The following is a 27,763-nucleotide window of genomic DNA, read 5'->3' as shown; positions in this document are numbered from 1 at the left end:
CTCTAGTGAATCCTGGCACCGGTGCAGCTCAAGGACTCAGTGCTCTGCCTTGAGCTGTGCCAGGGGCTCCCCGGCTGGCGGCTGCCGCGGGGGCCCGGGGTCGTGCCCCCTGCGGGCGGAGATGCCGGCGCGGGCCGCGGACCGCTCGCGCCGCACGCGCACGGCCACCGCCAGCCCCAGCGAGTCCCTCTCCGCCGCCGGCCTCATCGATGGACTCGGCGATCTCCCCCACCGCCTCGATGCAGCGTGGGTCGATTTGCTCCGCCTGTTGCGAGGAGACGGAATCCCGGCTCTCGCGAGCCCGAAGGCGGGCCCGTGCCGCGAGCGCACCGGTTCGCGCAGCTCGCTCCGCGGCCTGGGTGAGCTCGGCGCTCTCCTCATCGATGCTCTCCCGGAGTCGATTCCTTGGCCGCGGCGCCATTTTGCAGGAAGAGCGGGGAGAGAGGTAGGAGCCTGGCCGCGGGCCCCAGCCCCTGTTCCTCCGCGGGGCCGCACAAGCCCGTGGCCATGGGTCGGGCTGGCCCAAGCCCCGGCGGGCGCCGCGCCGCGTAGCTGCCGGGTGCGAGGTGGACCCGCAGGGGCTGTCGTGCCGGGACAAGCCGCGTCTGCCCTCGGGGGGCTGCTGGTTAAAGGCGCTGACCCTGCGCTGCGAGGCGGGGGCTGCTGGCCGGTACTAGGTTGAGGCTGCAGTAAATCGCCTCCCTGCTGGCGTCTCCCAGCGCAGGAGTTTCAACTTCTCGCTGAGCAGCCTCGGCTCGGGTTAGCCAAAGGGCGGCGCGGCCGGCAGGGGCCTGGCATTTCCGCGGGCCGCGGCGGCCTGTTCAGGGTGGGGGCTGTCTGCAGCCTGGCCCGTTTCGCCTTGGTTGGATGGCCCCAGGCTCCCTGCACGCTGTCGGCGGCGTGCGGGCGATGGTGCGGTCCCGTCTGGAAGCGGTGAGGGAGAGCTGCAGTGCGGTGGGGCGCCCGAGCAGCACGGGAGCAGTTGCCTGTTCTAGATAGGTTTGTATGCCATCCTCATAAGCATAGTGTCTGGCGCTATGTAACCGGTCGCTGGTGTGTGATACGTCTTTCTTCTGTTTCAGGAAGAATTTTATTTAATTAGAGAAACAACCCTCAGAAATGGCCAATGTGAGTAATTTAGTCATTGAGCTCTGCTACCAATAGCTTATAATGTTAGCTGTATCATTAAGCTAAACAGTATTAAGCAGGAAACTTAATTTTCATTTGTATTGTGGCTTCCGTTGGATGCCATGAAAGACTCCCCATGCCCCTCATATCTGACAAGATTAGACCTGAAGGAGAGCTCTGTGTAAGCTCAAAATCTTGTCTCTCTCATCAGCAGAAGTTGGTCCAGTAAAAGATATTACCTTACCTGTTTTGTGTCTCTAAGATAAGACAACATGCAAACTACAAAAAATTTTGTTAATATTTTATATGGCACCAGATTCTCTTTTATTTTTTCATGGCATGAGTGAAATTCTGTGCAGTTTTCCTATATAATGTTAGGTTGTTCATAAAAGGTTCTGTTGTACACAACTTTTTTTTTTTTTTTTTTTTTTGTAAAAACAGTGTTGGATTCTTGACTGATAGAAAAATTTGGTTGGCTGAATTTTTCAGGCTGATTTATAAATTCATGTTTGTCCCCAGTCCTTATGCACTCCAAACACTTATGCGCATGCTTTGGTCCCCCCACTCCTGGGGTCGTGTGGTAATTTTTATTGTTAGAATTTTTGTTGGGGTCATGTCACAATGAAGTTTGAGAACCCCTGATATAGGGTATTCTTTTACACAAGATTTTACATAAGATAATGTAAACTGTAAGGGTAAAGATTAAGTGGTTGTACTGTGTGTACAATAAAGTAAGAATATAGGTCTGTTCTGTGTCTTGAATATATTTTAATGTTTATTATAAAGTTTAAAAAATAAAATTGTTTTTTAAAATTGTCCAGCAATCTAAATCATTTATCTTGTGTAAATCTTTCACATTAGATAGCAAATTTTGATATTTCAGAGGATGCTTTGGCAGCACAAATTGTAATTTTAAAAAGTGAGTTCTGATTGTGCTGATATTAACAGTAAAAATTATTTGATTGAATAGTGTGAAATACAAGGCTGTGAAAGCCGTTACTTAAGGCTGATTTCAAGTAATTGTGTACTGATTTTAAGCACTTTGAGATCTAAGGATAACAAATGCTGTAAGGCCCTGATCCTGGCAGTATGAACATGGATAATCTGATTTATGTCAGTGACATTCTTTGTGGGTGTGTGTTTGTAGAATTGGGCCTTACGTGGTAAGTTTTATTATTTTGATATTCCTCGATGGTGCCCCATTTGCAACAGTGCCCCATTTCAAGTAGAGCATTAGGGTGGAATCAGATTGCACTATGCTGTGATGTGGCTTTTGAATTTAATGGAATTTTGGGCCCAAAATTCCAACTTAAAGTCTAGATTCCTGCAAATGCTGGTGCATGTCAAGTGCTTATATGAACATGTATAAGTGTCTGCAGGATTGTGGTGTTTGTCTTTAGAAAGATAAGGTGGTTGAGGTAATGTATTTTATTGGACCAACTTCTTTAGGTCAGAAGCTTAAAAGCTTCTCTCTCATCAACAGAAGAGCTCGGTGTAAACTCAAAAGCTTCTTTCTCTCACCAATAGAAGTTGGTCCAGGAGTGGGCAACCTGTGGCTCCGGAGCCACATGCAGCTCTTCAGAAGTTAATATGTGACTCCTTGTGTAGGGACCGACTCCGGGGCTGGAGCTACAGGCACCAGCTTTCCAGTGTTCTGGGGAATGCTCGCTGCTCAACCCCTGGCTCTGCCACAAGCCGGGCCCCCACTCCACCCCCCTCCCCTGAGCCTGCCATGCCCTTGCTCCTCTCTTCTGTCCCTCCCCCCCTCCCCCCCCCCCCCAGCCTCCTGCATGTCATGAAACAGCTGATCAGGAGGGACGGAGAGGTGCTGGTGGCGGGGCTGCCAGTGGGCAGGAGGTGCTGGGAAGTGGGGATGGAGCGGATGGGGGGCTGCTGACCTATTACTGTGGCTCTTTGGCAATGTACATTGGTAAATTCTGTCTCCTTCTCAGGCTCAGGTTGGCCACTCCTGTTGGTCAAATAAAAGATATTAGACCACCACAGCTACAACAACACTGCATACAAGAAGTGTTTGGTTTTGGTCAGATATTGTCTGTTTAATATGTATTGTAGATAATAGACATCCTTTTTTTGTTAATGTATAAGGCACAGTAGCCTTTACTATGTAAAGGCTTTGTGTTCAGGTTGGCTGGCTTAGGTCCCGATCCTGCGTACATGCACGTGTCTAACTTGAGCATGTGAGCCGTTGCATTAAAGTCAATAGGACTACTCACATGCTTAAAGTTAAGTGTGTACAGACATGCGTATAGCACTGGAGCCTTAAGATTTAGTCCTATCCTGAAAATCTTTTTGAAAATTTCCCCCCAGTTCTAGGAAAGTAAAACAAAGGCCCAAAAAGTGTCTCACAAGATGAACCTAAATTGTGCAGCAAGACTGGGTTTTTAGGGCACTGCAGTTCAGCACGTTGAACATCTTGTGGTAGCTCTAAGTATGTTAAAAATGAAGAGGTTTATTTAGTTAAATATAATGGTGGTATTATTTTGGTATTCAGATTCAATTTATTTTACTGTTCCTAAACATTTGAATTGGCTATAGATTTGTTTTTTGAGTGCATAATTGGATCGTTGAAGTTGAGAAACTAGAAGTTGTTGGAAGCTTGAAGTTATAACAGTTAGATAGTAGTTGGAGTTCTTGAAACTTGGGGAGAAGATTAAATTTGTGGGCTTAAGCACATTAGCTGGATATTTTTGCTAAACCAGTCAACAGTAAAATAGTGAACAATGTTGACATTTAAATTTATCATCATTAGGATTCAGAGTTAACAACATTGAGATGAATTGGAGTTGGTCACGCTTCCGAGTGCTGTTGTTTCAGGCTGTTTGCAGACTCGGGAAGACAACATTGCATCCATTTACACTCGGTTTGTTTTTTAAGGTTTTCTTTGTTGTTATAGAAGTAGGTGTTGTCTCTTTGTTTTTGTATTTTTGTAACTGAACACTTAGACTTGGAAACACAATTCTGTCGCAGATTCTGCCTCTGCAGAATACACGAGCTGTGTGACCTTCTGATTATAAACCCATATTGCTGACTTTTTGCAGCTGAAAATGTGTGTTGTGTCTGCAGAGCAAAATAATGTTGTCGGTACTAATTTTAGGCTTCCCTGGCTTGACTGTGTCCCTCAAGTTGTAATATTGCAGGTAGATGGTATAGTGACTGAATTCCTACTCCTGCCCATTCTGATAATTTGGTTTTAAAATAAATTTGTGTGCGCACTCTGTGTGCGCTTTGGCATTCTTTTTACATTTTATTATTATTCTTAGTATCCTGTAATACCTTTGCACAAGGGGATGGACTAAAAACAGTGCTAGTCTGTAGGGCAAAGCACAGAGATTAGATATCAGTATTTACTTATCTAAAATATTTTGATGGATCCTAAGATCAACTTTCCTGATTGTTTTGTATTTTTGGGGTTTTGAGTTTTTTTTTCAAATGTAACAGCAGGGGAAATGATACCTAGTGTATCATGACCCTATTCATAAACATATTTACATTCATGTGTTGTCACAATGATACCCCTGGCTCTTAACCCCTTTCTAACTGTAGCTCAAATGTGGAGGTATTTCATTGTGCATTTTTGTTTGCATTATGCAGTTTTCTTTTATCAAAATTGAATAGGAAACTTACAGTACTAATACAGTGTAAAATATTCCTACAGTTAAAAAATACAATTAATGACACTTCATTGCTATAAGTTTTTCTTTATGGAGTTACATGTAGTTTTGTATTCTAAAAAGTTAAATATAAATTCATGGATCACTTTAATTGCAACTATGACACTCAGTTCTGCTTTTGTCCTCTTTAGGTGCTCTGTAACAGAGCAAGACTGGTGACCTATCTACCAGGATTTTACTCCTTGGTCAGAAGGGTTGTAAATCCCAAGGCTTTTTCCACAGCAGGATCTTCTGGCTCAGATGAGCCTCACATTGCTGCTACACCTCCTGATATATGTAAGAAAAAATAAACAAATTTTATTACATATACTGCCTGCCAGAGTAACTATCTGTCTCAAATAAATAGAGATAAAATTACTTTTGTTTTTAATATGGTGAATCATTTAGTTTTTTCACTTAATCTTTGTGATTACTTTCTTTTTTTTTCTGTTTTACGTGATTGCACTCAAATGTTTTTTATTTAGGGGTTAAAAATAAGTGTATATTTTTTCAATGTGAAGAATAATGTAAGCGCTCAATTTTTAACAGGTCCAAGAACTGTGTGGCCAGATGAAGTAATGGGACCATTTGGTCCTCAGGACCAGAGATTCCAGCTCCCTGGTAATATAGGTTTTGATTGTCACCTAAATGGTACAGCTTCTCAGAAGAAAACACAAGTTCATAAAGGTTTGCCTGATATATTAGTGGAGCCCTTATCAAGTGAGAGACATGAATTTGTGATGGCACAATACATAAATGAGTTTCAGGTAAGAACAGTAATTTAATACATGAAGCTGAAAATTGTAGTAGCGTTTTGATTTTCTTATATGCCCGAGAGTAATCTCCCAAAATTAGAATATTGATAGTGCTCTGAAAGTGATGTAAGATGAAAATGAACAGAGATGGGGGGGGGGGAGGGATCATATAGAACATTTCCCAAGAAAATCATCAACTGTCTCCTTTAAAACCCCTGACACTATGACTAATGCGATTTTTTTTTTTTTGCAAAATGTCTAATGAAATAGCATTTTAAATAGCTGCTTATTTGTATTAGCTATATGAAGACAAGATTACATCAATTTAACTTTAAAACAAATTGTTGACTTAGTCTTATTGATCTGTTTTTTGCAAAAAGATCAATAAGACTAAGACTGTTAATTGTTAAATTTTAATGATTTCCTTTAGATTGGATGGGTCTAATTCATTAGGACAAAGTCTCCCTTATTTGTGCTTGTGGTTCTTGTGTGCTCATGAAAGCCAACATGAGAAGTGTACTAACTAAACTTGATTATAGTTGAAGTTACTCCCTTTTGGGAATAGCAAAGCTCACAATGATTCAGAGATGCCTTATTAACAGTAGGCAGTTTGACTATTATATTTGCTGGCCTTGCATATTAAGAAATTTTTAGCTCCTGTATAATGTCATCAGTGATACTGAGACCTCACTGGTTTTGGAGCCAAATTAGCGATCAACATTACCCAAAAAAGCCGCAGTAGTATGAATTCATTATTTTCTTTACTCTGTGTGTGTGTGTGTAAGTAAGTAAGTAATATATTCTCACAGCAAAATGACTGGCCAAGTATTATTATTTATCAACTCCAATTGGTTATAATAACATAGTAAAAGCAGCCTGATTGGCTAATAGCTTAGGTTAAATAATTAAATCACAGTGTCTTAATATCACTACAGAGAGCTTCAGGAGATGCGTTAAAGAGCCACTTTCTGCTCCCAAGCCTCAGTCTGAGTATCGCTGAGCTAGTATATTAGCTTTTCACAGCCCACATGAATTTTGTGGCATCCTCAAACACAGGAAATCAGTTTAAAAATTATGATAAACTATTTTTATGTAAAAATGCTGTACAGTATTTCTTGTGTACATATAACCTGAGTTTGAACAATCCATTTGCCCATAGTGAGCTTTTCGGGCTCAGCGCCTTGAACTTCTGTGGAATCAAAGCTTTAGTTTAAAAAAAAAAAATGAACCAAGTGTAATTGACACAGGTTCTGTCTGGCTGCAAGTAACTCTGTACTGAGAGCTCCAGTGCCTCTACTGCTGCTTATAGCTTTGCCAAGCTGTTGTAGAGAGAAGACTGAGAAGAGCACTGTCAGTTTCTTGTGTACAGCATCCTGAACAGCAGCAGTGGAATCGGGTCAATTTCACGCTGCTGCTGTTTGGAAAAGTTCTGAGTATTAGTAAAGGCAAACACTGAAGCTTTTCTCTTGGGAACAGGAAACGGAGGCAAGGGAAGGGTAGAGTAGCAGAGATCCCTTCACTCCCCCCCACACCTGGTCCCATAGCAACTAGAAAGCAGCAGGAGGTTAGAATAGCAGAGATATCCAGCTCCCCCATCAGAGGAGCCAGGAGAGGTGTTTAAGTAGCCAAGGCCCAACTACCTTTCAGTGGCCAGAGTGTACTGGGGTGGATTTCAAATCTATCTGACTCTGATGTGCCGAAGGTTGATACAAAAGATAGAGCCTCTGAATAGGGTGAATAGACAGCACCCTGGTAAAAATACCAGCTCACTTCCTTTCCCAGCAGTTGTGGAGAGGAAGAGTGGGTATTGGTTTTTGATAACTAGGTTTAATCCTCTGGCTATTGGGTGTCCTGTAAATTTGTAAGCCTTGTAAGTGAAAGGACTGGTTGGATGTGGGACAAAAGAGAGAGGAAGAGCCATGAGAGGTGCATTCAGAAAACGGCAGTGTTATCTGAGTATGAAAACACGTGCACCCGGACTGCAGTTAGTGAGTTTTTGTGAATTCTTTGGCAAGATCAGAAGATCCACTAGGTTATTTTCCACACTGAGAGGAAAACAGAAGAAACCTGCTTGATGATTAACATTTTATAGCAAAATGCTAACCTAACATGTTGAGCCTTTTTAAAAGGAATAGTTTTATAGACTGACCATGTGCCTCTGCATTTGCTGCAGCTGAGGATGCTCTACAAACATACTGTACATACAGTCCTCTTAAAAAAAACGTATTTACTAGTTCAACATTATTAGACTGTCAAAGGGAATTGCTACATTAGCTCGCTGGAATCCCATATTAATGGTAAAATAACTTTCATATTATATGTGGATTAAAGAGCCAAGAAATCCATGTTGAGGTATAGAACAGATGTGGAAAGCCTGATGTAACATTTCACTCTCCCATAGCAGATGGCTCTTTTCGTTGTCCTCTTAAGAACTGCAGTTTACTCCTGTAACTAACTTGCAGAACTTCCACATGAAAGGCAGCTACAGAACCCAAATTTTAGCAACTAGAGCCCTAGATTAGTAGCTTTAGTTATTAAAGAGCTTATATGGCAGTAGTAGTGGATAGTTTTAGCTGTGAGGCTACAACAGTTGCAAAATTTGCTTGCAAAATTTGCTTGCAAAATATCAAGCTTAGGAGCACTGCATAATTCTATGTAAATTTTTGTTTTGACTCCTGTAGTGGTATATCTACATCTGTTTAGTTTTTTTCATTGCAGTACACATTAAAGATTTATAAAGCCATTTTCATGCATTCATAAAGTGATACGTTTAGCAATTTGTTTTATCCATTTATTTGAATGCTGTAGGTGTAATGTAAGTACAATTAAATAAAAAGTAGTGTATTTAGACCCATCTGATATATGAAAATGGGATAGGTAAATGCTGTGATAAGTTCAAAACTCATTTGTTACACATTTAAGAACTTTTTTTTTTAAATAATGATACATAGGGCTGATATTGCAGCTTCCCTTACACAAGTAATTACAATTGACTTCAGTGGTTATAGGATTAGATTTTAGGAGAAGGGTTATCTTGATAAATCATAGGCTTGGGAGTCAGGCGACCTAGTTCTGATGTTGTTCAAAAAAGCCTCAGTTTCTCTGCCTATAAAATGGAGTGATGAGGTTTAGGGACTTGTTGCAAACTTTGTGAACAGCCTTTACTCAGTGGAACTACTATGAATAAGCATCTGCAGGATCTGAGGATTACACAACTCCAGTCGGAAATACTATTTTAATTGTTAATCATGTCACACATTATATAAACCTGAAAGTTACCATTTGTATTTCCTTGATTTTCCTCAGGGCACTGATGTCCCTCCTAAACAGCAAATAAGTAATGCTGAAACATACTTTGAAAATGCTAAGATAGAATGTGCAATACAAACTTGTCCAGAACTGTTACGAAAAGGTACATCTTTCACATTTTTGAACAATTTAATTTTTAAGGTTTTATGAAGTAAAAATATATAAATAGAGTTTCTCACCATCAGACCAAGGTTGCGGAATATGTGAATTATTGTTCCTATAGCTTCACATTATTAAAAAATGCAATAATAATCCAAATTCCTGAATGATTACTAAAAGGTTTACATTTTACATAATGAAAATCCTTAACTCTATATGAAAATCCATACAAAATTGTTGTACAAGTAACAGCAATATTTATAAAGTAATTAATTTAAAAAGTAATGACTCAGTAGTAAAATTAAAAGATCAGCCGAAGTCTTTTTTTTTTTTTTAAAGCCATGATACACTCATAGTCTGACCCGAACTACCTCTGTAGCTGCTGTGTGTGCACCCGTATCAGCTTATGATCCAATGGATTGTGTAGGGATGCTTGCCATATCTGAACCACTCCTCTGCCCTGTGTTCGCATGGGGAGAATTGCCATGGAAGTACTGAATCCCATTATCTGGCTTCTCCTCTTTCTAGTCCTCCGCAGAAACAGTTTTGGATGGACTTGGGGTATAGCATGACTGCAGGACTCTTGGGGCTAGGTTAACAAAGGGTCTTAGGTGCCTATGTTTTTGCAGTAAAGTTTCCTAGGTACCTGTTTCTGCTACATCGCTGTCAGCAGCTGAAGCCCCAGTGCAATCCACAAACTGGGGGAAGTTAGACAGAGGAGCACCTGTCTCACCTGCAGAGCTCAATCCAGTAGGCATGCTCAGAGGCTGCCTAACTCCACATGCATGGTGAGGAACACACCTCCCTCAACTTTTAGATCAGTGCTTAGAGTGCTCCCCTGGAATGTGGGAGACACCAGTTTTCTGATGAGAAGCAATTTGTAGAGGGATCTGCCACTCAGGTGAGTGCCCTAACCACTAGGCTATGGGATATTGTGATGTGGGTCTCCCTTAGTTTCTCCTGTTGAAGCTGTTCCACTGTGGATAAATAGAGGCACTGGAGATGGGGGACTGTATCCTTGGTCTCCCACCTCCCAGGAGAGTGCCCTATCCATCAGATTATAGATTTATTCCTGCTGTTTCTGGCCCAATGACTTCTCCTCCTCCTCCACGCATTAGGCTCTAGGAGAAGGCTCCCAGCTGTGAATCCCAACTAGAAAGAGGCACCTTCTTGTGGACTTAGGCATGTCATACCCAGGCCGAAAATTTCAAGACCACAAGTATGAAATAGTCTTAAAAAGCAGTCCAAAGGTCCCAAAAGTTGTGGGGGTGGGGCTTGTGGTGTCATAATGCTGAGTGTAGGGAGACAGGTCATGGTCCAAAAAAAAAGAAACCCAGAGAAAAAGCGGCTCTTGGAGTGCAGCAGAAAAACCCACAGGCCACAACTGAGCAAAAAACCCCACCAATTTTGAAAAAGGTAAGCCCAAATTTGCTTAAAGTAAGCTGTTTTGCCAATGTCTAATTATGTGAGAGGGACAGTGTTTAGAATACCCTCTTTTCCTCAGCATCTCCCCTTAGCTAGCTTAGGCAGTTCTTCAGTCAACATGATGCCTTTTGTGAATCCCATTCTTAGGTGCCTGTCTCTCCCCATCATTACATAGGGAGTCTGAGCACCTAACCCAGGCTTTGTGAATCCCAGTAATTTTGTACTTCTCTAAAAGTTGGATGTTATGACATTGTGTCACCACACCTGAGTCCATTTGTGAATCTAGCCCTTGGCCTACAGTGTAAACACACAGTTAATACAAGGATAATTAACACCTGTAGTTTAATTGTAATTACTTCTTGCTGTACTACAGTATGTTTTAAAAGAATAACATCTCATTAGCATAATACTTGGGTATCTAACTTAGCTACTAAGTCTTTGCTGAGCAGTAAGATACTTATTTACATGCACATTTTAAAATGTACAGATTGGTGAAGTTTCATTATTACAACAGTTTAAGTGAAATGTAGCACACTGAATGAAAAGCTCCTGACATTTGAGGCATTCTGTCTGAAGTAGAAAAAGCATAAAATATACAAAACCAACCCATTACACTCTTAACATGCTGATTCCATTTCTCTAGACTTTGAATCAATGTTTCCAGAGGTGACTGCCAATAATCTAACAGTACTAACCATAACCCAGAAAACGAAAAATGATATGACTGTATGGAGTGAAGAAGTGGAAGATGAGAGAGAATTGTTATTAGAAAATGTAAGTATTATTTGTATTTAGTGTCAGCATATTCTTATATGTGGACATATCTTTTGTAGATGGGGCCCTTTTTTGTTTGTTTAGACCTAATTTAGTTCTGGAACTGACTTACTGTCTAATTTTCTTAGACCAATCCCTTGACCTAGCCAGTATAATTTTTTCTATTGGTAAAATGGGGATCATGAACTTCACTAGTTTTACAAAACTCTCTTTGATATCTTTTGATGAAAATGCTAAATATTAATCTTATTTGGGGGGATGATTTAAGGAGTCATCTTGTTATGTGGCAATGCGTGAAAGCCTTTTCATATATTACCCAAGATACTTGGTGTTATAATCTGTCAAGATTCTACAAGGAATAACGGCTATCTTTTATTATCACTGTAGTTCAAGAGCAATGCGTTTCGTGCTGTTTTGTTGCTTTGCATGATTTAATTCTCATCCTTCCGTAGTGTTTGCTAAATTGGCCTGTTTTATAACCTACAAAGCCATGATTGGTCACTTTTTTTTTTTTTTTATATTCTAACAATGTATTCAGTTAAGGCTTTTAACCTGAATGTCATTGACTTTTACAAATTAATCTTCCACATTAACTTAATACAAGTGAATCTAGTTGCATTGCCACTAGAGGTCTCTTTCTAGAAAAAGCAACTTTGTTAATTTGTTATTTATTCCAGCAGATGTCAGTGTTTACTGCTGACACTAATTTTCTTAACTGCATTATCTTAAAATATATCCCTATAAATTGTTTGATTATGTTTTTTAAATCTCTCTAATGGATAGGTTCCCTTCCTGTATGATGATTTTTGTCTACCAATCCATCTAATTATGGATGGGAGACAGCATCAGTAGAAATTAAGATGAAAACAGTTCTTCTCACTATCTTTAAAATTATAAACTGCATTTATAAATTATCAGTAGAGGCAATGTAAGGGTTACTACAAGAAGAGGAATAAGCAGTCTAAAGTATCAGCATGAAGACTGCATACAAAGTAAAATTCCCTTCGTTTTAGTGTGTCCTTGTCTTTACATTATTTATGGTCTGTTGGTCTTTAGCATTGTAATCTGGTCTAATTATATGTTAATTGTCTTCTTTCTTCCTTGTGCACCTCCTTGTCAACTCTAATATAATCATTGTAAGGGTGTAGATGTAACCTCCTGGCCTAAAGGTTACTAACAGCAAATTCACAATAAAATGCCCTATTTGTTTGCTTTGTAGATGGTTAGAAATAACTTCAGAAGAACTAATTTAATGTGATAGGCTTTTGCTAAAGTAATGGGGGTTATTTATAGACATATCTGGGTGTTTACAGTAGGAAGACTCAAGTTTAAATTAACACATCACTTTAAGTGACTGCTCTGAGACCGTTACAACACTGGATCAAAATATCTGTTTTACCAAAAATGTATGCATTAAATGCGTCTTTAGATTTCTTACTTTTATGTCGGTGACTTACTTTAAAGTTTAAATTAGTCTTCAGATCCACTGAACCTTAAAGTAGAGAAATGGGAGAATAGATCAATAGTAAGGTAGAGCTCTTGGTATTTTGGACCACTGGAAGGGACATGGACTGACTAATCAGCTTCTGAATTACTCTTCAAAAATTTTGAGACATAGGGCTGTGTCCAAACATTAGAAAAAATTTCAACTTTTACATTTATCAGGCATCTTTTTATTTTTAATAAAAAAATAAGGAAATAAGTACACAATCTAAATTTTAAGTAAGATTAAGGAGTCTGGTCTTCCACTGCTCAGGAATATGCCTGTGGTTTAGGCTAGGACCTCATGATATCATGTCCTCTTTTGTTCCTTTTTGTTGCAGTATCAAGGCAAAACAGCATAGTTTTACCAGCTGGGTTAACATGGTATCTAATCTGGTGTGTGTGTCACAACTTTGATAGTGTCCGTTTATGGTTTGTTTCTTTTAAATAAAATCTGTTGGACAAATGAATACAAGATATCATCAGAGACATTAAACCTTGGCCTTATCATGTCACCCAGATGTACTAAAAGTTGTTTCTAAAATATAAACTCCTTTCTTTTTGTATGTTTTTGTGAGATGTTAGCATGACATGTTGTCATCCCTGGGTGCCTTGCTTGTTTCTGAAAAATATTGCTGTAAAATCTCAAAAGTTGTTAACCAGCCTCCTCCCATTTATTTGAAAAACACACAGTAGAACTTTCTTTTTATGGCCAGAAATGTTCAGAGGAGTTGAATCCCCCGCTAATCTTGCCCAATGGTTAACTACAACATGACAGCTGGTTTCAGTAGTCAAAGTATCAGATACTTACAAAACTGTATTTTTAACTAAAAAGTTTGGTGTCCTGACTTATGTTTAAAAGGACTTGTAGTTAGACTTCCGTAATTCAAAGCAACCACACATTACTGTCCTGTTCTCCATGATATCTTCTAACAAAACTTTTTGGAAATACTTAAATAAAGTTGTATATTTAATGGCTTGTTGTAGCAAACTAGGAAATTCAGTTTTGATCTGTAAATGACTCATGAAGTAGAGAAATAACTGAAGCCATGTTTGACTTTTACAGAGGTTTAACAGGTATGATTCTGCAAACTGCATAAGCAATCAAAGCAATTAGATGATCCTTGAACAAACTGTTAATCCTCTACTGAGTGGCACAAAGAATTTCTTTTAAATCTCATGTGATGGTAGTGGCCTAATATATTGTTAATTTTAATCCTTTTAGTACTGTTGTTGGCCTTTTTCGTTAAAAGGATGTTAAGTCTGACATTTATTGGTGCAGGTTAGAGAGAGACTCTGCACTAGTTTTAACTTAAAAATTCATTCAGTATTTACATATAAAAGGAGCACTCCTTTTTAATGTAATTATTTCCTCCCACCTTTTATTTTTTATTTTTTTTTTTTAGTTTGTTAATGGTGCCAAGGAAATTTGCTATGTACTATTCTCTGAAGGTTATTGGGCTGACTTTATTGATCCATCATCAGGATTGGCGGTAAGTTACTCTGCTGAAAAGAATGGGTGGAGAATGGAGACTGATATAATAGACTGGCAATAGTATGTGGATCATTTTACCTGTCAGTTACTGGTTCAAATCCAGCTCTTTTAGGTGTTGACCAAAAACTTTTTACCATCTGATAGCTTCCTTGGTGTCTTAAAGTGACATCATGGTCTTGGCCCAGTTGCCAGTTACTTTTTATCCACGCTACACGAGCCATCGTTGCAGTTGCTACTCTGAAAAACAGTTTTAGCAAAGAACCTAAGTAGTGGAGTATAGAAAATGAACTAGCTTCTCCTCCTTAGAAGTATACAGTCACTGCAGAATGAGGTGGAAGTACATTAGTGCATATTTCTTCTCTGGAATATTCGATAGCACTTGAGTTCTTGACCACCTTTTTTATGACAGTAATTTTCTTTAAGACTGAACTTAATATTGTTCAGTATACAGTAAAACTACAGTATTTAAATCCCCTTTTGCGGTCGAATGCTCTATTTTAAGGTATACTGGTAGATGGCTAATAATTCAAATAGCCATCCATTCTGACTGAGGCTGCCAGCTTTTTGAAAAAAGTTAAGACAAATAGAATACTGAACTGAATTGAAATTGACTGACTGCATTGCATGTCTTCATCCTTATTTATAGCATACTTTAAAAAAAAAAAAAAAAGAGGTACACCTCTAACACACTGACCAGAATTTCACAGCTATTTACCAACTGGGTAACAACAACCAAATAGTCTCCTAGCACTAGTCAATTATGTCCCCAGTATGTGGAATATATGCTAATATTATCCCTATTAAACAGTCATTGGCATTCATTATCAAGTTAAACTGGTTACCTGGAATATGTGTCATTAAAATTGCCATGCCTATTAAATGCAATCTAGTTAAGTGGAGTTTACTAAGCTCTTCTTTTGCGGAAACATAAGTAATCCTCTTCAAGCACATAATATACAAGTCCAGCCCTTTTTCTGTGCCAGGAATGAGCAACTTCAAGGTTGTAGAGGACCACTAAAACCTTTTGCCTGGTCATACAGAATTTTTTATTTTATTTTATTTTTAAGATTGACCCAGGTTGCTGAGTGGTGTAGTCTTCTAGCAAAGCTGCTGCCTCATACCACTCAACTCCCCCATCAATGTAGGCACAAACTGTCCCACACCACCTAGCTTCAGTTACTGCTTCACCATTGGCTGATTGTTTGTGAGCTGAGAGCCAATCAGATTCTGGCCAGCCACCCTGCCTCCATCAGCAGGTGGGGACAAGGCACACCTCTGCCATGGGGAGAGGAAGTAACCAGAGCTGACGAATGGGCTTCCCTTGTGGCGGAGCTTGTTGTCCAAGGGGAGTAGAGCAGAGGCTGGGAGCAGCAGGACCCTGTGTGGCAGATTGCAACACCAATCAAATTTGACCTGGCCACTCCTCTGTCTTACCAGCAAGGAAGGAGTTCCAGCACCTACCTTTGGTTACTGCCTCCCCATTGGCAGAGGTGCACCCTGACATGCACATAGTTTGGGGTCAGTTGCCCATCCCTGGCCTATGCCATTCTAGACTACAAAGTGAATTTTAACCAAAGCCTGGTGCAGGTTTGCATTGCTATATGAGAAAAATATTATAAATTCCTCCACATTAGAACATTCTAGCTGCAGAGCTAAGCATTTTTAGTGTATAAAGATTTTTTTTTATTTTTTATTTTTTTTTTTTAACTGAATAAAGTCAGTGATCACTGTGGTGGGGAGGGAAAATAATATGTTTAGCTGGGCTTTCTTTAAAGCTGGTCATGGGGCTACTGCAAATAATGCTGAATGCCCTAGCTCCATCCACCTTTTTAATTTAGTTCAAGGCAAAATAAATAGCTTTCTTTGTTTTTGTTGAAACTTACAAGTTTCTCACACTTTTATGCATTTATTGAGAAATTTGATGGCCTTCTGTCTTGTACTAAAAGTTTGGTAGAGGTGGGGAGTCTGCTTTTGGGCTCAATTCTGCAAATCTTAATCACAATGGGAAGTATTTACTCATACATCTACTTACAGTGAAGTTTTCAAAATCAGTTCCTGTGCTGGGGAACTTCATAATATATCACAAATACCTCAGTTTAAGATCTGACCATGTGAAAGTGCTATTTGCATATATGCAGTTTAAGTGAAAAGACTTGGGCATATTAAATCCTGTTTTAATAAGTGTCTGTATGCATGCCTCAGGTTTTTTTCCTTATTTTGGTTTTAAATACTATTTAGTATATGAAATATGCTAGATTTATGATGTGTATATTATCATTACTGAAATAAGAATCTTTGAGTACAGGATTGGGAACAGGAATGCCTACATTCTAATCCCAGTCCCAACACCCACTGCATCACTTTACGCAAGTCATTTAATGTCTATGCCCCAGTTTCCTCATATATGAAATATGAATAGCCACCTGGAAGAAATATTGTATGGAATAATTAATATATATAAAGCACCTTGAAGATGCAAAAACAACGAAGGGTCCAGTGGCACCTTAAAGACTAAGATTTATTTGGGTAAATCACTCTTAAGTGTTTTTAATTACAACCTTTACTATGAACAACATGTTTTCTGAAATTGGTATACAAAATCTTTTTAAAGAGGAAATACTTTTAAAATGTATAAATCTATAGCAATTGTAATTCACTTTTATTTCCAAAATGCAAAGAAAAATCTAAAAACTATTGGAGTATACCTCAATCATTTTATGGATGATGGTGTCTTTTAGAATCATCGTAGTTAAGATGGATCAGCTATTCCATTTAGAATCCCCCTTTTCTTTTCCAGGAGTTTACAGTTTTTCCATTCAAAAATTTTGGATATTTGATGTACCATGTTTCAGAAGCTGCATTTACTTCTAACAAAGGGGGGGGGGGGAGGAGGGAATAGTCTGAGAGCTTAATAAAATGTTAAATTTGTAAAGTGTATAGGGATTTAAGAACTAAATTCCTGGTCCTGCAAGCTGTTCTGTGAGAGTGGGTGCCTGTGCCTTTTATTTCAGAAAGTAAAGGAAATTAGACAGTTAACTCTAAAAAGGTGTGCTTGTTAGCATGTACTTAAACTACTCTTCAGAAATAACTTTAATATAGTGGGCTCCTTTTAAAAGTTCTACTGTTTTAGTTTTTAATTTTACCATTTTAAGGATATTCTTTATCCTAAGGAATGCTTCAAGAAATGGTAAAATATTTCAAAACAAAACATATTTTTAAGGGCAACCACTGTACTCATGCCAAAATAAAGCTTACAAGGTGTTTGTTTATGTGTTTTAAACAACCTATGTCAAAATCCTTTGGGGCTAGGAATTAATTGTGTTTCTCTTTTAAAAAATCAAAACCCAAAAAAACCTCCCTATGTAGCTTATTCACAGTGAAATCACTTACTGATTTTTGGAAGCAGTTTTGTTACTAGTATTGTTAGGCTTGTGGTGTTTTTTTTTTTTTTAACTCGGGTACATCTGTAATATTTTAAACCTTAAAAACATATCTTTTGTAAGATTGTCACTATGCTGAACTGATTAATCTAATATATCTTTAAAATATGACAATTGTCTCTCTTTCCCCAGTTTTTTGGACCATACACAAACAACACACTATTTGAAACAGATGAACGCTACTGCCATTTAGGATTCTGTGTTGATGACCTTGGCTGCTGCAAAGTTATTCGTCATAATCTCTGGGGTACTCATGTGGTTGTAGGAAGTATTTTCACAAGTGCTGAACCTGATAGCCCTATCATGAAGAAATTAAGTGGAAAATAGCAATTATGAGGTTCTTACAAGTTAATATTGGACCTGTGTATTTTTACTTGATGATTTGTCTATAAACACTGTCAGGAAATGCAAAGTTTTAGAGTATGCTCTTATAAATAATAAAATAACTGTTGTTTGTCTTTAGTCTGTGAGGAATACATATTCACCACATGATTTACACTGTTAATTGACAACATTTTAGTTGATAGGTATGCAGATATACCATATGATTTTTAAGCTGGAAGTTACCCCTGTCCTGAGTTGATTGAAAGTATAAAACCAAGCATAATTCAGGCACCTTCTGGTTGTTAATTGAAATGCCTGTAGCTATCCATGTTAACAAGATCACTCTGAGCACATAGCTTTTCCACGCTGTGGAGATGGGACCTACTCTGTTCAGAGGGTCTTGATGTGCTGTCTAGGTATTCTCTTTGCTATCTGAAGCAATGCCACATATATACGTACTTTGAGGTTTTGGGCCTTATCCCCGTGAATAAGATCCAGAGAAATGTTTGCAAGATTAGTAAGCACTGCTGTTTGCAAAACCAACTGAATTATTGCACAGAAATTTTTTAAAAAACCTTGGTAGACACAAATTTAATATTAATTTGCTAAAAGAATGCTTGGTCTCTCAGTAAGACTGCAAATTGTCTTCTCCAATGAGGATCTCTACAGTAGTGTATTTTCACAAACATCTTATTGCAAAAATAAATTATTTTTTTTTCTTTTTCATTTATGGAAGTAGACCACTGTCTCCTTGAAGAGTCTGACTAACCTAATCTGAATTTTAATAATTAACCGCAGTTAACCTCGCCAATGGGAGCTGCAGGTGCGGTGCTTGGGGAGGAAGCAGTGTGTGGAGCCCCCTGCCCCCACGCATAGGAGCCGGGGGCGGGGAGGACATGCCGCTGCTTCCGGAAGCCTTGCAGAGTAGCCCCCGACCCCGCTGCCCAGCTGGAGTGCAGGAGCGGGGCAAGTCCCAGACCCCGCTCCCTGGTGGGAGCTCGAGGACTGGATTAAATTGGCTGGTGGGCCGGATGTGGCCCATGGGCTGTAGTTTGCCCACCCCTGGTCTAAAACTATACAGCATGAGAATTGTTATAAAGACAAATGAAGGCATAGCTCACCTCTTAATTTACACAGCTAAACATTGTACATTACAAACCATCCATTCCTATCAAAGCTGAGGAAAAGCAGTTTGCAACAGATTAACTAGAAAATTAATTAGCTAAATTATTTGTCATCAGTTTTTGCTTTTTTTTTGTTTTAATATCAAAATTGCTGTTAATGGGGTTGATACATTTTTAAAATAAAAGAGTAAGGTTAATTCCTGGTTCAGTATATTTTAGCAATAAAATAACAAGTCTTTATTTCCTACTATTTTGTAAATAGCTAAAGACCAATAAGGTTGGCATGATCTCTTAATCTTAGGGAACTTTAACTCACTGCCATTGTAGTCCTATATGGATGGCTTGCATAAGATTGTGCTGGTGTTTATAACATTGACACAGGATTTTCTTGATAAATTCTGAAAATGGGATTTATAACTGATATTAAAAATGAAATGTTGAATTGGGTGACTGCCCACAACAAAGATATTCAGGGGAATGGATATTGTCTCTCTTGCACATTGGTATATATTGACAGTCGATATTGACAGTGATGACTGGCAGATGAAATTTAATATTGATAAATGCACATTGGAAAATATAATTCCAACTACACATACAAAGTGATGGGGTCTAAAATGGCTGTTACCACTCAAGAAAGATCTTGGAGTTGTTGTGGATAGTTCTCTGAAAATATCTGCTCCAATACATACACATATCATTAGGATTGGAAAAGAGACAGACAAGCACAACGAAAATGACTAAAGGTATGGAAAAACTTCCATATGAGGTGAAATTAAAAAGACTGGGACTGTTCAGTTTAGCAAAGAGATGAGTAAGGAGGGATATGAGAGAGGTCTGTCAAGGCATGAATGGTGTGGAAAAAGTGAATAAAGAACTGTTAACCGTTCACTTAACAAAACCACTGGTCACCCAGTGAAATTAATAGGCAGTAGGTTTAAAACAAACATAAAGTACTTCTTAAAACAATGTGCAGTCAACCTGTGAAACTCATTGTTAGGGGATGTTGTGAAGGTCAAAACTATAACTGGGTTCAAAAAAGAATTCGATAGCCAAGATGGACCTATCCTCCAGGAACCTATTACCCAGGATGGTCAGGGATGCCACTCCATACTCTGGATGTCTCTAAGCCTCTGACTGCCAGAAGCTGGATGATGGGATGAATCCCTCAGTAAATTGCCTTACGTTCATTCCCTCTGAAGCATCTGGCACTGGCTAGTGTTGAAAGGCAGAGTATGGGGCTAGATGGACTGTTTATAACTATCACCTACCTCATTGTAATTGAGAAGAGGTTTGGGAAAAACCTCCACCTGCCCAGTTTGATCAATGTGGAATAGAAAGTTGTTGATTAGCCGGTTATCAGTTGTGTGTGTCTCTTTCTCTAGAGCCAAATACTTTACTTGTGTTTAAATTGTTCTGCAAATCTTTAACATTAATGCTATGATTCTGCTAAAAGGTGCTGGCTGCAGGAGTCTGCAAGAACTGCTCCAGAGTTCAGTAGTGACATCTCTATACTTGCAGGGCTCATGTCTTAGCAACTAGTGTGTGTATAAGCATGACCGCTGACTTGGTACCACAGGAGAAGTAGCATCTAGCAAAGCAAAGAGGTTGCTGATGCTTCAAACAACTACCCAAAGAAAATCTGGATGAGGCAGGGGACAGAAAGATGTATCTATTCTCCTCTCGTGAACCTTACCGATATTGTGGTAATGTCTAAATGAGATCAGGGCCCTATTAGGCTGTACAGGTAGACCCAGGAGAACAAACCTTCCCTATCAGAGGTGAGAGAAGTGGGCAGAGGGTCTGGTGGAAGTATTCCTGAGGAGCTCAGCAAGTGAGTTATTGCAAAGCCGATGTTGAACACCTCACTCCTCCAGCTGCTGCTTGAGGCATGGTGGATGCCTGGCCGCTGTCCTGCTCTGTTGCCTTCAGATTTGGTGGCAGGAAATGGGAAAGAAGAAGCAGTATCTCTCTATCTTTTCCCTGCACCTAGACCTCTCTTCTTCACTTCAGTGTGGGGTACCCACAGTCCATACTAAGGACTTGTCAGCACAGGGAAATGAGATTGTTTGCAGTGTTGTAGCTGTATTGGTCCCAGGATATGAGAGAAAGCAAGGTGGGTGAGGTAATATCTTTTATTGGAGCTTCACAGAGAAGAGCTCTGTGAAGTTTGAAAGCTTGTCTTTTCCACCAGCAGAGGTTGGTCCAATAAAAGATATTACCTCACCGACCTTCTTTCATTGTGTTATAACATGTTAACTAGCATATTAGATGGTATATTTTAAAAATCATGTTGGTTGGCTAAACCAGGGCCAGCTGACATTTTACACACACGTCCCTGGCTGCACAAGGTGTTCAGCATCTTATTAATGTGTTACAACCCAGTGTCACTTCCCAGTACAAATAAGCCCCGAGAGAGGAGCATGATCTTTAGAAGTGGTCCCTCTTGTTGGTTGTATTAAATCAGTGGTGAGGTGGTGTTTACAATGTGTATATCTACTACTTCTGCTTTAGAAGAAACGGAAGAGCTCACTCTCCCTATGCTACTGTATTAGAATACACAATCACAATTAAGAAAAGTGAAAATAAAGGTACATTCTTCAGAATATCAAGTCTGCTTAATATCCATTCAATACCTGGTAAGAGTCTAGGCTCACCTATGTGTGCGCTCCTTCCAAACGAGAGGAAAAATATACGTTCTGTAACGTGACATGATAAACTATTTATCTTGATGGGAAAATAAATCTTTGTGTTTAAAGCAAAGGATGTGGTTTAGTATTTTCAAAACATTGTGTGGGAACTGTAAACACATTTTTAACACAGTATATCTACAAGACTGAATAAGGTACTTCAGTTCCTTTAGCAATTACATTGTTTACTGGTTCAAATTATACATGAAATCTCTGAGGGGTCTAGATTATAAGGATCTACAGATACAAATTTGTTCTGATGCTTTTGGTGTTGGGCCAGATTTCACAGCACTCTAGCCCTATTTTCCAGTTCACAATCAATGCAGCCAGAATCTCACAAGAACAGGCATGGTGAGCTCAAAACTCTATGGAAACCAATGATCTCTTGTAACAGTCTGGGACAAAAATAGTTCACAAGATTTTGGCAGCATTGAATTGATTTCAACTTTAACATGGATGCACATTGGTGCTATCCTCTCATCTCACCTCTATTTCAAGTCAGATTCCCTGATATAGTAAGTAGCAGGTAATAATGTTACCTTTTAACTTCCATTTCTGAGCACTGCCAAGTGAACTGGAAACTTCAACTGTGTTCAGTGCCCAGGTCATGACAAGGGATTGTGGAAGGAATATATACAATAGCTGCCTAATGTAGAAGGAAAACCAAAGGGGGTTAAGTGACCAGAAGTACGGGAGCCCATCCTGAATCAGGCCAGGAGTGAGCTATAACGTGGGAAATAACTGGTATTAATTAAGACAGGATTCATAGTCCAACTTAAAGATGGCTTGGTCAATAATTATATATAATGAGAATAAGCCAGGTTTTAGCATTTGCTGTACTCACAGTACCATCTTCTGTTACTGCATACCTTGGCACTGCTCCCATTGAGCTGGGAGTGGTGCTTGTGTATTTTAGGGTGGAATTTGGTTCCCAGCTATTACAGCCTTCACTAATGCTGCAGTGCAGTGTCGTGGCTGCGCAGGCACTGTAGGGAGAATATACCCTTTTGTTGATGTCGATTCAAAATCATAAAGATGTCCCATATCCTAGTTTAATCTTGTAGTCGTGTATCCTTTTTAAAACCTGTGAACAGCATTTGGGATTTATATCTCATTACTGTGATTCATAGTTGATGGTATTGTTTTCAGTTCTCGGTGGTGTGGACATTTCAAAGTTGGTGCAGAAAGGGGCTATCTCCTCACTATAGTCTGTTCTCAGTTATACCAATATCAGTCCACAGTGTCTCCATTGAAACTGGAGCTCCCAGAGCCAGAGCTTGATGACTACAGGGTACAGGGCAAGGTTTACTTGTTCACTCAGTCTTCTAACTAGCAGTGGACTCAGGTGGGCATCTACAATAGGTTAGATAAATGGCCAGTATTTTAATAATTGATATGCCAAAAAGAGTTCAGGCCAGATCCTGCACTCCTTTATACTAATTCTAGGGGCTTTGGTGGAATTACCCAGTGTGTAACAGCCTCATTTAACCAGACATAAAACTTGTAAGATAGCAAATAAATCTTTTCCCTTAATTTAATCTTTCTCTAGTATAGAATAACTAACTCATTTTACTCACAAATCATGTAGAGGGAGTGAATAAAAATACCCATTAATGTAGTAAAGCTTTGAAATGTAATATCAGATTAATTGCGCCAACTGCTTCACATGGGCTCAGCCGTTAAAGCCTTTTTTTTTTATTAAGGCCCACTTTCACAATCTGCTTTTACACAGGATCCTGAAGGTTGTCAATCAAATTAGTGTTTCTATACATATGCTTGAAGAAAGCAGGAAAAATAACCCAAACAGTTAAACAGCGCTCATTCACAGGAGCGTAAATGGTAAAGAATTCTATTCTCTCTCCACACCCAACACCTGAGTAAAAAAAACCCTTAAAATATCTGAAAGGTCAAAGATACATCTACAGGGAGAGAGGCCCTTTTCTGTGTCTGCCATCTTGATTTCAGGCCTGTTGCCCTTCGCTGGTAATTGCGGTGTCACTCAACAGCAGATATTGTAGGTAATAAAACTGCAAGAAAGCAAGCTTGTAATTTTAGACTACTCCAAGTAGCTGACCCGAAGCAGGTAAGGCTTTAGAGGCAGCCTCTCTAAAATTAACTACTTTCCTTGTAACTTGTGTAAAACTAGGACTGTGAACATGTCTTATCTAAAGGTTTTTAGTCAGTCAAGCTAAACTAATTGCTGCAATTTATAGTGAAAAGTGTATGTATTAATTAGATGAACAATATATTTTTAATTCATATTGTCATGCAAATAATATGGCATCCCGTAAAATATGTTTCACATTCAAATTATATTGATTTAAGTCAGGATGCCACTTTGGTACTCTAGTTTATGGGGAGTTTTTATTGGGAGAAATTTTCAACATGGACAATTAAAATATTTTAGTGCATATGTTTTCCCCACTCCCTTTTCCCAGCAGTACAGATGGACCATGATAGGGCTGGTACACATGGGTTTTGTGCACCAGAGAAACATGAAAGTTTTGGTGATTCAAAATCTGTGTGAGCACAGAGTTGGATGTTTATTTTTTGAATTCATTCCAAGATTGTAAAATTAAACTAAGCAATATGGCGCAAGGATTGTCATTGATTATATGGTTGTACAGCATGCAGCACAATGGAACCCTGACCTAACTGAGGCCTGTCAAGGTACGTCTATACTACTGTTAAACACCCGTGACTGGCTCATGTCAGCTGACTCAGGTTTGTGGGGCTCAGGCTGTAGGGGTGTATAATTGCTGTGTAGAGACATTTGGGCTCAGGCTGAAGCTTGGACTCTTGGGCCCTCCTCCTTTGCAGAAGGCCTTGGGTTCCATGCAGAAGGAGGCATTGTTATACTTGGGCCTAACAGAAAAGGAGATACAGACTCAGAGGGAGCTGATAGAAACACAGCTGTCCTCTGTGCTTGCTTTATTGTTTAGCCAGCAAGCCTGAAAGCAACATGAAAGTAAAGCATTTCACTGAGGAGGGGGAGGTATTCAACCATTTAAAGGGAGAGGGTATCACATTCCTCCTCCCTACTTTAAAAAGCGCGCTCGCATGCTCTCTCTCCCTCTCTATTATATAGCTAACATAAAACACTATATAACCCAACAAAAATTGTAGGTGGGCTACTATGGATGCTTAAATTGCAAGGGATTATTCTGCCCTGGAATAACAATTCATGAACTAAACAATTTATAAATTCAGGTGCACCACTGGTTTTTGCACTCTCTTGGGATAACATGGTGATGGCAGTGCAGCAACATCCTGAACAACAGGAACTATCAGTGGCAAGGCATCAACTGGATCTAGTATGGAATCAAATGGATCTGGTACCAAAGTTTCTCTCAACAAGTCTTTGAAATTAGGAGTTGTGATGGGAGGAAGTTTGACTGGAGGAACAGAAAGTCCGACTGGAGCATCCCTGGACTCCAGTACTGGTCCATATTCAATTTCCACAAAATACTGTCAGATAGTTGTAACAAATAAAACAGATCCCATGCATTTTACAGGTTCTCCAGGTACCTACTTCACTCCACAATCATAGTTGTGAGTCCATACAAAGTCCCTGACTTGACAAGAACGATAATGCGTCTCATGTTGTCAATCAATTTTCATAGCTTGGGATTTGGCTACACTTGAGGCAATATCAGGATGTAGGAAGTCCCAAGAGCTATGCAAAGATTGCTTCAAGAAAAGAGTTGCAGGTGACTCCTGGGTAGTGGCATGTGGTCTATTCCTGTAGACAAGCAACAAATTGTCCTATTTCTATGGATGACGCAAAATAGACTTGTTAGCTTTTAAGGCATGCTACACAAATTGTGTAAATGGGGATTCTTATGATCCAACACTGTACTCTGTAGTACCATTGCCTTCATAAGGGAAAGCACATAATCCTTAGCGGTTTCTTTGTTGATATCTGTGCTAGTGATGGGTAACCTAGCTATCAAATGGAGATCAAACACTTAGTCCGAACTTTCTTTGGGTTGATGAGAGCTTGGGCACGGCGGGCACAACAGCCCATCAGCATTGTCAATGCTAAGTCACTTTATGGAACTGAATGAGCTTAATGTAGAAATGCCCATCGTTTTATATGCGCAACAGCTAATGATGGAATTCCATGTTTCAGTTCAAAAATTGAAATGAATGGGTGATGACCCATCAGCGAGGTAAAATGTCTGCTATACAGCTCGGTATGGTACTTGCAAATTCCAAATAGAATGCTGAGAGCTTCTCACTCTGTGCATAGTTCTGCTCAGGTGTAGTGAGTTTTCACGATAAAAAGGCAATTGGTTTCTCCATGCCATTCGGAAAAATGTAGGAAAGCACTGAAGCTTACGGTGAAGCAGCACAAACCATTCCAGTAATAGTGAAGCTGATATCAACAGTTTCTTTGCTTCCTTAAATACACATTCACACTCTTTAGTCTCTGTCCATTTTTAATTTGCTTGTAACATGTCATCTGATGGTGCCAATACTTCACCAGCTCAGGCAGAAATTTACCATAGTAATTAAACAGTCCTAAGAATGATCGTAACTGTGACACATTCTCTAGCGGTGGTGCTGCAAGAACCGCCTTCTCTTTCTCTGGAGATTTCCTTAAGCCCGTGGCATCAATTCCATGTTCAAGAGTACAGCTTGGGACAGTATCACTGCAGGCAGAATTCCTGTCTGTGTGGCTGAAAAACAAGTGCTGGGTTCTAAGCGAATAGCGGGGCTGCTCCAAAGCCCACTGCAGTCTGCGGAAAGATGGCCGTTGATTTTAATGGGCTTTGGATCAGATCCAATGTTTTACAATTGAGGCATGATATATATTGCTGCTACTTTCAAGTATTCCTCTATATAATATTGCTCATAGTCTTTAGGAACATAAGAATAATAAAAATATATTGCACTTACATAGCAAGGAACCAAGGATGTCAAAGCAATTTTAAAACATGAATTAAGCTTCAACCCATATGTGAGGTAGATATTAAGATGCTTTTATACCATAGGTACACGGCTATTGTTTTTAAATGCAGGTCCATTGAATCAAAGTGTCATATATATATTGTGCCATAAATGCTGTTCAGATTCTGATATTGTATCCAACATGTGGTGTCTGAACACCTTCTAGAGGTGCATTAAGCACAGTGAACAACATAGCATGTGTGGTTGTCTCTCTTCCTCTCCCCAGGGGGCAAACCTCATGTGGATTTTAAAAATATATGATGCTGCGTGGTTTGTTTGTTTTTTAGTGAAGGCCAGATCAATGAAATGTGCCTTGTCCTTGAAATGCAAGGTAGTGAGGTTTGTGTTTGTTCTTAGATCCTGCTGGGGTTTGTTCCAGTCTTAGACTGCCCCTCCCCATCCCGCCTGTAAAAGCATTGTTCCCTGCACAGATGGGCATTACCTGTATGCTGGGCAGTTCCATTCTGCCACAGTTGTCAATCATGGTCCCCAGCCCAGAACTTTAAGACAGTTTTTACTATCTCAGGCACAGGTCATTATGAGTGTTGAAGACGAAAACTGAGATCTTGTATATTACACTATTCAAGGGGGAGCAGTGAAGTGAGTGAAGGAAAGGCTTGATGCAGTCAATGGCAGCCCATGTTGCTAAAGAGACACACTGCTGTGTTTTATACTAGTTGTAGTTTCTGAGGGCTGACAGTTGCATGCCCATGAAAAACTGCTTTGCTGAAGACTAGTCAGACCTCAAGGTATCTTATAAAACAAAAATGGAGTCCTTGCCCAGGACAGTTGACAATGTAAGTTAAGATGAGCTGATGGAAAAGATAGGGTGGAGATAATGGACCCAAGATAAACATATCTCTGACGGTTACATAGTTTTAGTTTAGTTTACGTACAACCATAGTAAGAGAAGGGGTCGGGATTCTGGGTGCAGTCAGGAGTGGGCTTCTAGGTGTACAGGATCACAAGAAAGAAGGCTTGGAAGTAAGTATGGGACACAGACAAAGATCCATGGGTCCTACACATGCCTGTCACAACATGTGGTGTAACCTCATCCAGTGCATCAAATGCCCCCAAAACAACTATGTGGGTGA

General features: G+C 39.5%; 1 protein-coding gene across 4 annotated transcripts; it reads left to right on the top strand.

The window, feature by feature from the left end:
• The first annotated feature begins 306 nt into the window (after nucleotides 1–306).
• Nucleotides 307–21,789, top strand: MMADHC (metabolism of cobalamin associated D). 4 transcript variants are annotated; one of them, XM_043525087.1, is made up of 9 exons: nucleotides 307–445; nucleotides 1,083–1,128; nucleotides 4,952–5,096; nucleotides 5,349–5,566; nucleotides 8,861–8,966; nucleotides 11,031–11,161; nucleotides 14,050–14,136; nucleotides 17,711–17,915; nucleotides 20,483–21,789. In XM_043525087.1, exons 2-8 carry the CDS (start codon nucleotides 1,120–1,122, stop codon nucleotides 17,903–17,905), a joined length of 891 nt encoding a protein of 296 aa, XP_043381022.1. In that variant the 5' UTR covers nucleotides 307–445; nucleotides 1,083–1,119; the 3' UTR covers nucleotides 17,906–17,915; nucleotides 20,483–21,789. The 4 variants fall into 4 exon arrangements, with proteins under 4 accessions (XP_043381022.1, XP_037768009.1, XP_043381023.1 ...); XM_037912081.2 differs by lacking the exon at nucleotides 20,483–21,789 and having other exon boundaries at nucleotides 17,711–18,040; XM_037912082.2 differs by lacking the exon at nucleotides 20,483–21,789 and having other exon boundaries at nucleotides 404–999; nucleotides 17,711–18,040.
• The last annotated feature ends 5,974 nt before the right edge of the window (nucleotides 21,790–27,763 follow it).

This window comes from Chelonia mydas, chromosome 11 (assembly GCF_015237465.2).
Source record: "Chelonia mydas isolate rCheMyd1 chromosome 11, rCheMyd1.pri.v2, whole genome shotgun sequence".
NCBI classification, from domain to species: Eukaryota; Metazoa; Chordata; order Testudines; family Cheloniidae; genus Chelonia; species Chelonia mydas.
The sequence above is the reverse complement of the archived record's forward strand: the minus strand, read 5'-3'. Positions and strand labels throughout refer to the sequence as shown.

Coding starts and splice junctions, on each gene's coding strand:
- MMADHC (XM_043525087.1), top strand. Junction 5,097..5,348: donor TGCTACACCTCCTGATATAT/GTAAGAAAAAAT, acceptor AATTTTTAACAG/GTCCAAGAACTGTGTGGCCA. Junction 5,567..8,860: donor AATACATAAATGAGTTTCAG/GTAAGAACAGTA, acceptor GATTTTCCTCAG/GGCACTGATGTCCCTCCTAA.